The 13,654-nt window shown below is 41.5% G+C and overlaps 2 protein-coding genes across 2 annotated transcripts; one reads left to right on the forward strand and one right to left on the reverse strand.

Moving 5' to 3' along the window:
* Window positions 1–512: 512 nt before the first annotated feature.
* med29 (mediator complex subunit 29) lies at window positions 513–3,117 on the reverse strand. Its single transcript, XM_068745489.1, has 4 exons — window positions 2,906–3,117; window positions 2,710–2,768; window positions 2,539–2,623; window positions 513–1,904 (listed from the first exon to the last, which is right to left on the reverse strand). Exons 1-4 carry the CDS (start codon window positions 3,098–3,100, stop codon window positions 1,647–1,649), a joined length of 597 nt encoding a protein of 198 aa, XP_068601590.1. The 5' UTR covers window positions 3,101–3,117; the 3' UTR covers window positions 513–1,646.
* Window positions 3,118–3,715: 598 nt separating this feature from the next.
* Window positions 3,716–13,421, forward strand: ppp2r1bb (protein phosphatase 2, regulatory subunit A, beta b). The gene is made up of 15 exons (XM_068745236.1): window positions 3,716–3,822; window positions 4,578–4,668; window positions 4,854–4,954; window positions 5,395–5,627; window positions 6,159–6,306; window positions 6,396–6,551; window positions 7,349–7,463; window positions 7,582–7,652; window positions 8,207–8,341; window positions 9,632–9,805; window positions 9,977–10,037; window positions 11,558–11,712; window positions 11,856–11,998; window positions 12,072–12,163; window positions 12,252–13,421. The coding sequence occupies exons 1-15, from the start codon at window positions 3,745–3,747 to the stop codon at window positions 12,266–12,268; spliced, it is 1,770 nt and encodes a 589-aa protein (XP_068601337.1). The 5' UTR covers window positions 3,716–3,744; the 3' UTR covers window positions 12,269–13,421.
* Window positions 13,422–13,654: the final 233 nt, after the last annotated feature.

Here is a 13,654-nt window from a genome sequence, read left to right on the forward strand (position 1 = left end):
ACATCGGATTAAGTGTGAATTTAGGTGTACAATGTAACATTGTGATGAACCTTTCGTTGCGCTTGTTTGGTCGCTGCCCAGTGAGATATTTTTGGATCTAACCACTTGTCAATAGCTCGGATTGGTTTGAGATGTGTAACAGCTGCAAATGCACCATGCTCCCTTCTCATGTGCTTGTATACATGACTTTAGTAATCCCTTTGCTTCAACATACAGATAGCAAGAAGCTTCCGACTAATATACGCATGTAGCTTGCTGGTCAGTTCGGGGAAATGTAGCGATGGTACAACAACATCTCCTGGAACAAGTCCGCTCTTTTAAATCCCAAAGGAGTTTCCTCCTGTATAAACACCAATGCTTTAAGAGTCAAACCTACAGGAAAAACTCTCAAGGTGGGTCTTGGTCTAACTTAGATCCCATTTAATCTTGAGCGCAATCGGAAAACCCGTCTGGATAAAAAAAAAAAAGAACGAAAGATCCAGATGTTTTCATTTATTTATAATGGAGGCTTTATAAAAAAAAACAAAATCTTGTAAAATACACATCAACTCAGATTTACTTTTACTTTTTAACATTGGTGTATAAAGACACCAAGAACAATTTAGAATCTTTTGATGATGATCCAGATCACCATGTGGAGCCAAGAATTTTTAATTATCGTTGATATATGATTCTTTATCATTGGGAGCAAGGGCTACTTTCAGCATGTGTGCATGTAACTTTAATAGACCACAATATATGGTCTGGGTGCTGTAAAAAAAAATACAGGGATACGTTTCTGACAGGAACAAGATATATCGGAGATAAATTCCAGGTATTATGATCCAGAACAAGACAAAATAGAGGACCTTTTGAATTTTTGTCACTACAAGGGAACAAATTCAGATATAAATATGCAACAGACACCAAAATAGACCAAAGACACCATGGAGTCAGTAATATGCAATGGATTTGTTGTATCTTCAAAACCTATGGAACTAGATCGAGAAGATGCCATTACCAAATTACCATTTGTAAATATCTGCTGAACTGATGTTGTCAATGTGAATCCACTAATGGTATGTTTTCATGGTCAAGGAATCTAATAATGTAGAAAAAATGAATATAGGACCATTATTCTTGGTGTGAATCAAGGTATGGGGGGAAATTGAGCTGCTTGGCGGAGGTCTGCGCTCAGTGCTTTTCTAGTTTTGTTCTGCTGCCTCTGTAATTTCTGAACGAGAGTTTAACCATTCAAGTTGTCGATTTTGTAGAATTTGACTAACGACTAAGATATGATCAATCGGATCTTGTTTTGTAACCTGCGTGCAAGGTTGTACTCTTCTGTTAAAGATATCGATAGGAGGCGTTTCTTTTTTTGCATGTTCATTTAAGTAAAAATACTGGCATTCCAAAGATTTTAATATTCAATGCAAATAACAATAAAAGACGTGAATGAGTACAGCTCTGCCACCTGCTGGTCATCTTACAACATGACTCAGGAATATTCACACAAATCATACATTTAAAAAAAAAAAAAAAAAGTATTGAGAAATTAAACATTGACCAATGTAGTGCAAAACTGACCCTTGAATATGGGACAGCCCAAAATATGAAATCCAGCCATCTCTCTCAAAAAGGTCAACACATGCAGAGACCTGACGATCTCAGCTCTCTGCATGTGTTGAATTCTTTTTGCCCATGATTCCCTGAGGCGGTCCCTTTCCTGCGATCTTCTTGGAACACTCCAGCAGAGCGTTGTGGATGTCCTTTGCACAAGATATCTGAGACTTGATCATACCAAGGTATTGGGCATAATACATGGACTCTGTCTGCACCGTGTCTGGCTTGGTGGCTGTTGGGACCAGGTTGGGTGAATGCTTGGCACTGTCGATGCTCTGGGAAAGGCACTCATACGCCAGCCGCTGCAGAAAGGGAAGGAGCATTAGTGTCATAGATTTTTCCGTAAATACAGTACATGTGTGTAAATGGGTTTAAGAAGTACTTCCACCTACTAAATATAACAGATGACTGAGAGGTTTTGAACGTCAAATAAATCATTTGTAAAAAAGAAATAACATTTTAAAAGTAAATAAAAAAATTTAAAGGTGAAGGGTGTCGTTTATATCAGCTGTGACCAAATGAATGCCTATAATCACAAGAATCTTCTCAGTTCTGGTTCCATATCAGTAATGTTACTTTGATTACAGTTAAACTGGTCAGGATCATATATTTGTCTGTTTTTAAATTGACATGCTGCTTTATTTTAAGAAATACATGCATGCATGCATACACAGTACTAGGCAGCAAGAGGCGGGGTACACCCTGGACAAGCCGCCAGTTCATCGCAGGGCCACACACACACACAATTTAGTGTTTATCGATACACCTAATTTGCTTTTTGGTGGTTTTTGGTGGTGGCAGGAAGCCGCAGAACCCGGAGAGAACCCACGCAGTAGATTGCGTGATCAATTAAGATTACTTTTGCTTTTGTAAAGTCCTAATCTGGGATTGATAAATACAGTTATTCCACCTGTGTGTACTGTGTTTATGTCTTACCAAGCACAACTCCAGCTGATCGCAAAGAGCATAAAACTCCTCAAGGCTTTTATCAAAGCGCTGAACTGAAGCGTCGCTGGTTTTGCTAAATCAGAAAAATAAAAATTACACATAAAAACTTACTGACAGAAACTCAAATCTTCAAGACCATTGCTACAACATTCAACTTACATGCCATTGTCAATCGATGTGTTGTGGGCCAAGTTCAGGGACGCAATCTTCATCACGTTCTAAAAAAATAATTAAAATAAAACAATATATTTAGAGCGCACTGCTTTATGTATTAAACTTCTAAAATAACTATGGCGGATTTAAAACTGTTTTAGTTATTATTGCCAGGTGCTTCCGGTATTTTCAGCAGAATTACCTGCAGACTCTCCTTCAGCTGTGGAATAAGCATCTTAAATCTGTGAACTGGATCAAAATCTTGTTGTTGGCTCAACTGTTGTTGTTGTTGTTGTTGTTGTTGTTGTTGCTGCTGCTGCTGCTGTTGTTGTAGCGAAGCCGGCTGTTGTAGTAGGGGCTGAGGGATGGAACCACCGGGCTGCTGCTGAGAAGCCATCTTGCTGTATGAGAACAAACAACCCGGAAGTAGATGTGTCTCTACTTCCGTTTTGATATCTGAAGTGTGGATTTGTTTTTAAAAATTAAACGTTGGCTTCCGTTTTCACCTGTCAAATGTAAACATTGTTGCACACCACTCTTCAACCACATTCTCATTAATACGTGACTTTCACGGCTCACATAGGACTCTTTATATATGATGATATTATTTACCCTAATTCGAACATTTTATCAGGGGAAATGCTGCATTATAATTAATGACAGAATTGAAAGTCGTTCTTTATACCTGGTTTGGTATAAATTGAATAAAAAGTGAATAAATGTATTATTTTAAGACTGGATAAGCACATTTGCTAACTTTACATTAATTTATTGGCACTTTCTAATGTTATTACATTGTAAAACACTTTTTACATTAATTTTCTATTTGTTATTGCTTAATTTGGATTTTAATTATATAATCTTTTTCTGATGTATACCAACTTTGAGTGTGCTTTTGTTGATGAAGGTTTTCTCGGTCGTTACCTGAAGGCAGCGGAACCGCAGTAGCGGCGGAGGGAGGGCCCTGTAGCCGCGGCGCTCGCGCAGAAACCCCGTAGTGCGGCACGACAGCGCCATTCGGTAACTGCAGCCTTATTCAAAATGGCAGGAGCTGATGGAGACGATTCTCTCTACCCTATCGCCGTTCTCATTGATGAACTGCGAAATGAAGATGTTCAGGTAGTAACTTGAGCGTCAACTGTAAATGTATTTATTAATGTGTTGCATAAAGAAGCGATTTTGAAGCATTACATCCGTCGCGCTTCTAATAATTTGCCAACTAGCTGGTATAAATGCTAACTGCGCTTCCCGGTCATGGGCCTATCCAGGTTTACTGACGGCCGCACCCTCTCGTACGAATATCGCTGGTTTGCTATTATAATTTACAACGTTGAGTTTTAAAATGAAGTGGAGTGCCATGATATTTAGGCCCGTATATCAACTGAAGCTGTAAAGTATTGTTTCAGCATAGCAAGCTAACCGCGGCATTGGATTAGCCAGCAGAGCTAACATCACATCGTTACTTACTAGCATATCGTTAGCAAAATGGTTTACGTTGAATATACGACGATTGTCGGTCAACGTCGCGGTATATTGTCGAATTAATTCAATCGTTATATATATATAAAGAATAAAAAGCCAGCTATGGGTTTGATTCGGGCATGGTTATCTTTGCTTGTTGCCGTTTTAAACGCAGTGCTTTTAACTCACTCATGGTTACAATTTCAGTTTTTAATCATACATTAAAGGTTTGGGACAAATTGCTTGATATAGGAAGATGCGAACCATAGTTAAGCTGGGAGCTGAAATATTATGAGTCAGCTGCGTGTCGTTAAATTTTACTTGACGTATTGACACTGATTTATTTATGCTTTCATTCTGTTCTTAATGCATCACTAATGCATGGCGGTTGTTGTTGTTTTTTAACGTTGCAGTTGCGATTAAACAGCATAAAGAAGCTGTCCACTATTGCGCTGGCTCTTGGTGTTGAGAGGACTCGCACTGAACTCCTTCCTTTCCTCACAGGTGCTAAAGTCGGTCATCTTACACCTTAAGCCACCCGATGTTTGACGCGGTCGTTGGAATTTATATGGAATAATGCTGACTTTACTGTAAAACATTAAGCACATCTGAAACTTTTGCATGCAGTTGCTGCGTGTGATGCTAAAATTCCAGACATGCATACTCACAAACTTCTTCTCATTCATTAGACACCATTTATGATGAAGATGAGGTTCTCTTGGCCTTGGCTGAGCAGCTTGGCAATTTCACTATGTTGGTTGGAGGGCCCGAGTATGTCCATTGTCTCTTGGTAAGTCGCTGGAGAGTTCAATTTTATGCTTTTAGAGACAGACAACCAGGCTCTGTTGTAAATACAATTCACCACATTGTAATGTGGATATGCTACGTAATTCCTGGATACAATTTATGGTACAGATACGGTCTTTGCGGTCATTCATCAGGAAACAGGATGCCACAAAGGCTTAAGCTATAAAACAGACTGTATTATAAATAATGAATTTCGTTTTTTGTATCTTAGGAAATTAATTGTGTAAACAAATATTTTATTGACTAAACTGTTATTTGGTGCTTAATTAATAGTCATTGAAATTCTTGAAGAAAAAAATATTTACTGTAGCTTAAAATGTTTTTCCCCTCTAACATTGACTAGCGCCTTACACACATTACATGCATGTCATGTGGGGAAAAAAAAAACATAAGTAATGTCTTGCATTCCTTCCTGATGCACAGCCTCCATTGGAGAGCCTTGCTACTGTGGAGGAGACAGTAGTCAGAGATAAAGCTGTGGAGTCCCTGCGGAAGATCTCTCAGGAGCACTCGCCAGTTGATCTGGAAGTCCATTTTGAGCCTCTGGTGAAGCGACTGGCTAGTGGGGACTGGTTCACTTCTCGCACATCTGCCTGTGGTCTTTTTAGTGTTTGTTATCCTCGCGTCTCCAGCACTGTCAAGGCAGAGATCCGCCAGTAAGTGTCTTCATAACAAAGGGAAATGTTTAATTCCTTAAGTCCTTGTCTTTCGTGACTGATATTATCAATAGGATCATGAATACATAAAACGTTACAAGTTTAAATAGACCAAGTTAAATGCTACTGTTAAAAGAAAGTCATACTGTGCTATAATCACAGTTAACCAAAAATAATAATTGTGGTGTTCTTGAGTTATATTTAAAATCTTGGAAGGAGCTCGTAGTATGCATCAGATTTACACATAGCCGAGTATGAGTGGTTAAATCATATATTAGCCTGTTAATGTAACAATTTAGATATAATGTAACCTCAACATGAATTATGTTTACATACATTTTGCCTTTCAGTTGAGTACTATACATTGAAACTTGCATCCTTCTACTGGAAGGCTGGTGTCAACTGTTTCTTTGATATTTTATTAGTCCCCTAGAGATGTAAAGCATGTTCATACATGCGCCTCAGTTTATTGTTTTTAGCAAATCCAATTTGATTTTGAGGATATGATTACATATTTCTGTTTATCTCCAGGCATTTTCGCACATTGTGCTCAGATGACACTCCTATGGTGCGCCGTGCCGCAGCATCTAAATTGGGGGAGTTTGCCAAAGTGTTGGAGCTGGATTATGTAAAAAGTGACATCATTTCCCTCTTCACCGCTCTGGCCTCTGACGAGCAGGTATGACCAGTTGCATCTCCTCGATCTTAAATGCTATTGACCCGGAGGTGGCTTTTCTAATCACTCCTCAATACTGCTTTTTCCATCAGGACTCTGTGCGCTTGCTTGCTGTGGAGGCTTGTGTTAGCATTGCGACTCTGCTGCATCAAGAAGATCTGGAGACCCTTGTGATGCCGACCCTGCGCCAGGCTGCAGAGGACAAGTCCTGGAGGGTCCGCTACATGGTTGCTGACAAGTTCTCAGAGGTAATTCTTGCTGTAGTTTGGGTTTAGTTTATAAATGAAAAAATCACAATTTAGACTGATGTTTGTGTTGACCTGCTAAAAAGGGCAAAAAAAATCCATTCAGTTTATATAGCACCAGATCACAGTCATCAAGATACTTTGGAAGATTTGGTCTTAACCAACACTTGAAATTGTTTGCTTTGCATCCAAAGTAAATCAAAGTGGTTATTCCCTCATTGTCTAAGCTTATCTGTGTTAGCTTCATTAAGGAAAGAATATGGCTGGCATAGTCTTTAAAGATATGGATGTTGTTTCAGGGTGCTAGTACTTTGGAAAGTGTTGGATTTATTTATTTTTTGTCTGAACAGGTTTCCAGTGTGATTTTTGCTCAGTGGTATCCTGACTAGTATCAAATGTCCATTTACTCTCACGTCAGCAAATACAAGTGAAACTGACCAATATTCTATTATTTTGTTTGGTTTAGCAATGATGGATCTTGACAATTGGAATCACTGAATATATTTAAATGAACATTGAGTGGTGCTTGTAACATTTTTAGTTCTATACTAAGAGGTTTTTTTTCTCCATTCTCATAAGTGTGGTATAAAAATTCTTTAGAATCAACACAAATGTGGCTGAAACAAAGGATTTGGAGATAAAGGTTTGACGTTGCAAACGTCATTGTTAGCTGTAACTCAGCATTATATATGATTGTTAAATTTCATTGATTTCTGGCCATTTCTATCTCTAATATATTTTTTAATTAATGTCGCTACAATTTTGTTCAATGAATGACACATTGATGCATCTTAATTTAGCTTCAAAAGGCAGTGGGGCCAGAGATCACCAAAAACGATCTTGTCCCAGCCTTCCAGAACCTTCTTAAGGACTGTGAAGCCGAGGTTCGTGCTGCTGCAGCCAACAAGGTCAAAGGTCAGAACATGAGCACGGACTGCAGATACATTGATGAAATGAAACATGCTTTTTTTCCCCACGTTGATGTGCAGTTTATTTTAATCCAAGTGTGTATTTTTTAATTTTTTTATATTAGAGTTCTGTGAGAACCTTCCGGAAGACAGTCGTGAACAAGTCATCATGACTCACATTCTGCCCTGCGTCAAGGTAAAAAATTCCGTTGTTTTCAGACAGCTCTTCCATCAGTAGAAATCATACTTAGATGTGGCTCAACTCAGTCATGAAGGGGGGGAAAAAATCAATTTGCAAATAATCAAGTTGGGGGCCACTTATTTGCAGCATGAATTAAAGCCATAAACCAATTTCAGTTTAGATTTTGAACAGCGGGGGGCAGTGTTGTATAAAAACAGTTTAGTCCAACTGATGTAAAAATCTAAATTTCCTAGGACTTCCTTCAAATGAATCACCAGTAGAGGTGGGATAAATTAAGCTGCTGTCCTGGGTTTATTTTTCTATAAAGGTACAGATTATAGATATCGGTCTCAGTAAACGTGATTTCTGTGAGCGCTGTTTGTATTATAAACATTTGTTTCTGTCGACACCCAAGTTTGAGTTCATTTCAAATACAGTGTTTAACTGTAAGGCCTATTTTCTGTAATGGTATGAATTTGCCATGACTCTTATCATTGACTTCTGTAGTGCGGTGTGAATGTAACCCATAGCAGTGGTCTTGTGCTGATTCATGTCCATTCTGTCCCCAGGAACTTGTTTCAGACACCAACCAGCATGTGAAGTCTGCCCTGGCCTCAGTCATTATGGGCCTTTCAACCATCCTGGGCAAGGACAATACAATAGAGCATTTGCTGCCTCTCTTCCTGGCTCAGCTCAAGGATGAGGTAAAGGAAATGCAGGCTTAAACAAGGGTCCTACTTATTCCCTCTATATTGTACACTTATTCGTTTACACATACTGCATCAACCAAATACGTTGGCCTCCAGTCAGACTGAGGAAGGACGACGGTACCTGGATGATAGTGATTGTTTTGCTGCCAGACTGAAACCGCACAATTGGAAGACTTGCTAAATTGCAGTGTTTCCGTTGAATAATTGTTGGTATATTCAGATTGTATGTTCTGTTGTAAGTTTAGTGGTTCAGCAAAGTTTTCTCTGGCACCACGTGTACAGCAGAAGGTCATTTTGAAACATCCGTACTATGGTCTGCTCTATTTCTTTTGTGACTGTTAGTATCAGGTTGTATTTGTGAAAACATTTCTGGAGCTGCCAAAAGAACAAAATGATGTAGATGAGTATTTAATGAGTCTGTAGTCGCACTGGGCTGTTTATGGCACATTCTTCCTCAAACATAACTGGTTTGTCTAGAACAGCTGAGTCATGGATTTTACAATGAATCCATTTCTGTGACGTCAACAATAATAAAAATGATTCTCAGATTAATAATGAAACTACCAATAACAGCTGTAGAAATAGCAGTATTTGTGATATGCAACTAAAGTTACACAGATTTATGGAGGTCTGGATGCTGTGACTGCTGTCAGTCCCTTTTCGTCTATTTAGCAATTGGATTAAAGGTCCAGACTGACAGCTTTTGACCTGAACATTTCAAGGTGCGTCTGTCTGATGGCAGCTTTTAAAGCGAGTTGTGGAACATTCTGCAGTCGTGTCTGTCGAGACTCTGTCATCCAGGTCATGGTGGATCTCGGTGCTGAAGGTGGGGAGAGCTTGAAGACATTTCGCTCTTCATACGAGAGACTTTTACACTTCTGGACAGTCCAGATATTAACCAAGTGGGAGTCCTCAAGTTTGTTAAAGCAAATGAGTCATTGATAGCCAGGGCTGTTGGCCCCCACCGCTGGGAGGGAACCCTAGACTCCATTGTACGTGGAGGACTGCTGATGGTAAAGGAGCTTCCTGTGTTGAGTTTCACATAGATGGCTTCTTTAACTCCAGCACCTCTTTAACTGACGCAGCATAATATACTTAGGGTACTTTAGCATGGGCCGACTTACAACCAAGTCAGCTTACGACAAATCCCTCCTAACCAATTGTGGCTGTAAGTCTACGAAGCTGTGTACTGTGTGTATTTAGAATGATATAGATATCTGAATGTTTTTGATGGTGAAATGGATCCATAACTTTAAATTGCCCATCTTTTATTTTCTGTTTCAGTGCCCTGAGGTGCGTCTTAACATCATCTCCAACCTGGACTGTGTAAATGAGGTGATTGGCATTCGTCAGCTCTCCCAGTCGCTGCTGCCGGCCATTGTGGAGCTGGCAGAGGATGCAAAATGGCGCGTCCGTCTTGCTATCATTGAGTACATGCCACTTTTGGCGGGACAGTTGGTGAGTTGTGGAGTCTAGGACATAGCTGAAAGACAAAGTTTGTTTTCAAGTTCCTCTAACATGCAACTCGTAGAACTGGAAATATCAGGAATGTTCGGACAAACGGAACGTCTCCGGTCAGGCGGAAGGCATCTCGGAACCTTCTCCAATTACACTCTCATGTTTTACCAGGGAGTGGAGTTCTTTGATGAGAAGCTCAACGACCTTTGCATGGCCTGGCTTATCGACCACGGTAAGGCACTTTTACGTGTTCACGTTTCCCAGTGAGTGATGTGGGATGGGACAAATTGAACTCGTAAAATCATCCATTATGCAGAAAATTCACATTTGTGAATTCAAATGTGAATTTTTTCATCCGTTTTAATTCGCAATTATTTTTTTTAATTCATCACAAAAATCACTTCATTTCCAAAGGAGCTTCCTGTCATTGGACCAAATCCCTTGTTACCATGGTTTCTTGTATTAACTGTTTGTGGTTGCGCTTTGTCCCGTGGTACGCTGCTTGATACACAAGACCTTAAATTAGAACACTGGTCTTCTGTTTGTGTCGCGCGCTATGGCGAGGTTGCGTCGGTTGTTAGTCCTGTTGTCTGGACGTGTCGCCAGCGCACGGCAGAGCCACGTGAAAGATAAACACTCGCACCTACGGACAATTTTAAGTTACCAGTTCACCTAAGCTGCGTGTATTTGGAAGGAAGAGAAAGTACCTCAAACATGCCGTCCACCTTCAAGTTTTCAAATGTTGTATTTGCAAGTCGTTTATCGCATTGTTTTTTCCCCACTTTAAATACACAAAACTTTCCATTACTTTATTTGGGTGAAGTTTTGTTTGCTTTCCTACGGTGCCCCCACCGTCTTAGCCTATCTACATGATGATGATGATGATGAGTGAAGATCACAGAACAGACGCGTGGCAGCAGAAGTACAGGCTGCTCCTCCCATCAGCTACAGACTCAAAATGTTGCATAAATACCAACGCAGCATCCAGTTCTAATCAGGACTTGGATACGTTTGGAAGCAGTTCTTGGTACTCATCCTCATCGCATACTGCATCAGTACTAATAACAACGTCTGATAAAAGGAATACAGTAAAAAGAGCCTTTGTTTGACATGTTGGAGCAGGTTAGGGCATTGATTCTGTCAGGGTTGGACTTGAACCATGTTTTTGTGTGTTTACACAAACAAGGAACAGATTTCTGTTTCAGGCTCGTCCAGCAGTTGCAGCTCTTCTGTTAGGCAGTCACCAATACTCAAACGCAGCGTCTCGAGTTTTCTGCACGTAGCATTCTTTCCAATCAGACACACACTTTGTGTTGAGCACGAAGGACCAGCTCTGTTGCGTCATCGGAATGCTGCTGGTGTGATTGTGTGTGTTTGTTTTTGTGTAGAGGGCCGAGGTGAGAACTGGGGACAGCAGAGAGCGGCCCCCTCCCCCTCCGATTCTTTTACAAGGATGCTTTTGTGTTGTTCTGGTGTTTCGCATTGGAGATAATGTTGACATAGTCACACATACCAAGTCAATACATAAGTGATAATGAATTGATAGTTATCAGAAGTCTCGTGTTAATATTTTGTGAAGGTACAATGAAATGGGTATTGCAGTAATATCCATTTTGAGGTATTTGTTGTGTTTATATTTCGAGTCTCTAAAGAGTCTGTAAAACAAACATTTGAGCAGTTAAGATGAAGAATGCAGCTGCTTGTTCCCGCCGCCACGGCGACCTGAGAATAATTTTGTCGCTGTGTTTGTAGTCTACGCCATCCGTGAAGCGGCCACTTGTAACCTGATGAAGCTGGTGGAGAAGTTCGGTACCGATTGGGCTCAGAACACGATCGTCCCCAAAGTTCTGGGCATGGCGAACGACCCCAATTACCTGCACAGGATGACGACTCTGTTCTGCATCAACGTGAGTCGACGGCGTCGTCTCCTCTCGGGGTTACATTCTTTCATTGGTTTCACATCCCATAATATGACGCGATGCACGTTTATTGACTTGCACCGTGTTCATTCCTGTAAACCTGTTTATTGACCGCCTGTATCGTGTCTCAGGCTTTGTCGGGGCCGTGCGGCCGCGACATCACCGCCAAGCAGATGCTGCCGGTCGTCCTCAAGATGTCCAGCGACCACGTGGCCAACGTGCGCTTCAACGTGGCCAAGTCCCTCCAGAAGATCGGCTCCGTGCTCGAGGAGAGGTACGCGTCCTGTGGCGGCATCGCAGTCAACTGGTGCGATGATGAATTTCACAACTCTCCCCCCCCCCCCCAGTACCCTGAAGTCCGAAGTGAAGCCGGTGCTGGATAAACTGGCCACAGACACAGACATGGACGTCAAGTACTTTGCCCAGGAGGCTATCAGCGGTAAACCTTTCTCTCGTTCTCTCGGCCCTCGTATCCACGCCTTGAAGAGTCAGAACTTTAATGTCCTCCTTCTCTTCTTTTTACACAGTTCTGGATCTCAAATAGAACCGACCCAACATGGCTGAAGCAGACGAGCACCCGAACCACAAACACTTTTACAGTATATTTATTGCTGTGCAGGAACGACTAGTTAATGTATAGAGAAAGGTGTTAACCAATGGATCGGCCCCTTCTGTGTTCTGTCCAATGGTAGCACAGACGTCTGTGTTCTGTCCAATGGTAGCACAGCACAGACGTGTGTTTTGTCCAATGGTAGCACAGCACAGACGTCTGTGTTCTGTCCAATGGTAGCACAGCACAGACGTGTGTTCTGTCCAATGGTAGCACAGCACAGACGTGTGTTTTGTCCAATGGTAGCACAGCACAGACGTCTGTGTTCTGTCCAATGGTAGCACAGCACAGACGTCTGTGTTCAGCTTCCTCTTTGCTGTAATTTGATGCTTCAACGAAAGCAAAGTGTGACGACCTTCGGGCGTGCATGCTGATAATGTGCTATTGTGCTAGCTCGCTAATGCTACCAGAGCCCCTCCCACATTCCTCCCATGTACGCTGTTGTGCTAAAGTCTGCCTCGTGTCTGTTTGCTACGCGGCGCCTTGCTTCATGCTAGCTCTCCAGGCTGCTGCACTTGATTCCAAACTCTTCGAGCGGCAGATGGTGAAGCAAACCGTTTGTGTCGGCCTTCCTTCTGACTCTGTTCCGTTTCCCCGAGTTCTTAAAGTTCTCTGTCCAGGGTTGCTAATCTTTTCCCCCGCCAGATGAAAACCTGCCATGTTTCCAGAATGCTCTGAGGGATTTATTTTGGTGTTTGAAGTGTTGTCCTCTCCCAGCTCTGCAGACCAGACGTCTCAACCCGTCTCCTCTGCAGCAACTCTGATTGAATTGGTCAAACAAGTAAATAAACTTCCCGGCGCTCAGATCTGAACCAGCTCAGTTTTAGTGTTTAAATCTAAATCCACTCTGATTCTGTTGTTCTGATCAGTTGTTGTGAGTTTCGACGTTAATAGAATGCTAATGAATGAAATGAATCATAGCTGTCGGGGGTGGGGAGGGGGGCACGAACTAAACCTCGACACCCGGTAAGTCCGCCGCCGTGCACAAGGTCAGGAAGCGCGTGTGTTTTATTATGGGATGTGTTGTATCTGTTCGCCCTTCTTATTTTGTTCTATTGAATAAACCTTGATTGTTGATTGTCCTGTATCCAGAATACTCTTATTTTATTTTGAGGTCTGCTATGAATTGGGATGCAGTACTACTGCGTCTTGGGATGCAGTACTACAGTAAATCCTGGACCGCTGAGGCCTGCGTCTCTGCTCGAGTACACGGAGGCCTCTTGTCAGTGTAATTGCCAATTTGCTGCCTGGTGATGAGCAAAGAGGAAATGATTGTCGACGCTACCTCTCAGTCAGGCTAATAATGGGTAGATACATTAG

Source organism: Brachionichthys hirsutus, chromosome 11, assembly GCF_040956055.1.
Source record: "Brachionichthys hirsutus isolate HB-005 chromosome 11, CSIRO-AGI_Bhir_v1, whole genome shotgun sequence".
Classification (NCBI taxonomy): domain Eukaryota; kingdom Metazoa; phylum Chordata; class Actinopteri; order Lophiiformes; family Brachionichthyidae; genus Brachionichthys; species Brachionichthys hirsutus.

What these genes read in the sequence shown, in the direction of transcription:
- med29 (XM_068745489.1), bottom strand. Translation starts at nt 3,100, where the DNA reads ATGGCTTCTCAGCAGCAGCCCGGTGGTTCCATCCCTCAGCCCCTACTA. An exon ending in AGCTGAAGGAGAGTCTGCAG is followed by an intron (nt 2,769 to 2,905) that starts GTAATTCTGCTG and finishes TTATTTTTTTAG; the next exon opens with AACGTGATGAAGATTGCGTC. An exon ending in ATCAGCTGGAGTTGTGCTTG is followed by an intron (nt 1,905 to 2,538) that starts GTAAGACATAAA and finishes CCCTTTCTGCAG; the next exon opens with CGGCTGGCGTATGAGTGCCT.
- ppp2r1bb (XM_068745236.1), top strand. Translation starts at nt 3,745, where the DNA reads ATGGCAGGAGCTGATGGAGACGATTCTCTCTACCCTATCGCCGTTCTC. An exon ending in TGCGAAATGAAGATGTTCAG is followed by an intron (nt 3,823 to 4,577) that starts GTAGTAACTTGA and finishes TTAACGTTGCAG; the next exon opens with TTGCGATTAAACAGCATAAA. An exon ending in GTCAAGGCAGAGATCCGCCA is followed by an intron (nt 5,628 to 6,158) that starts GTAAGTGTCTTC and finishes GTTTATCTCCAG; the next exon opens with GCATTTTCGCACATTGTGCT.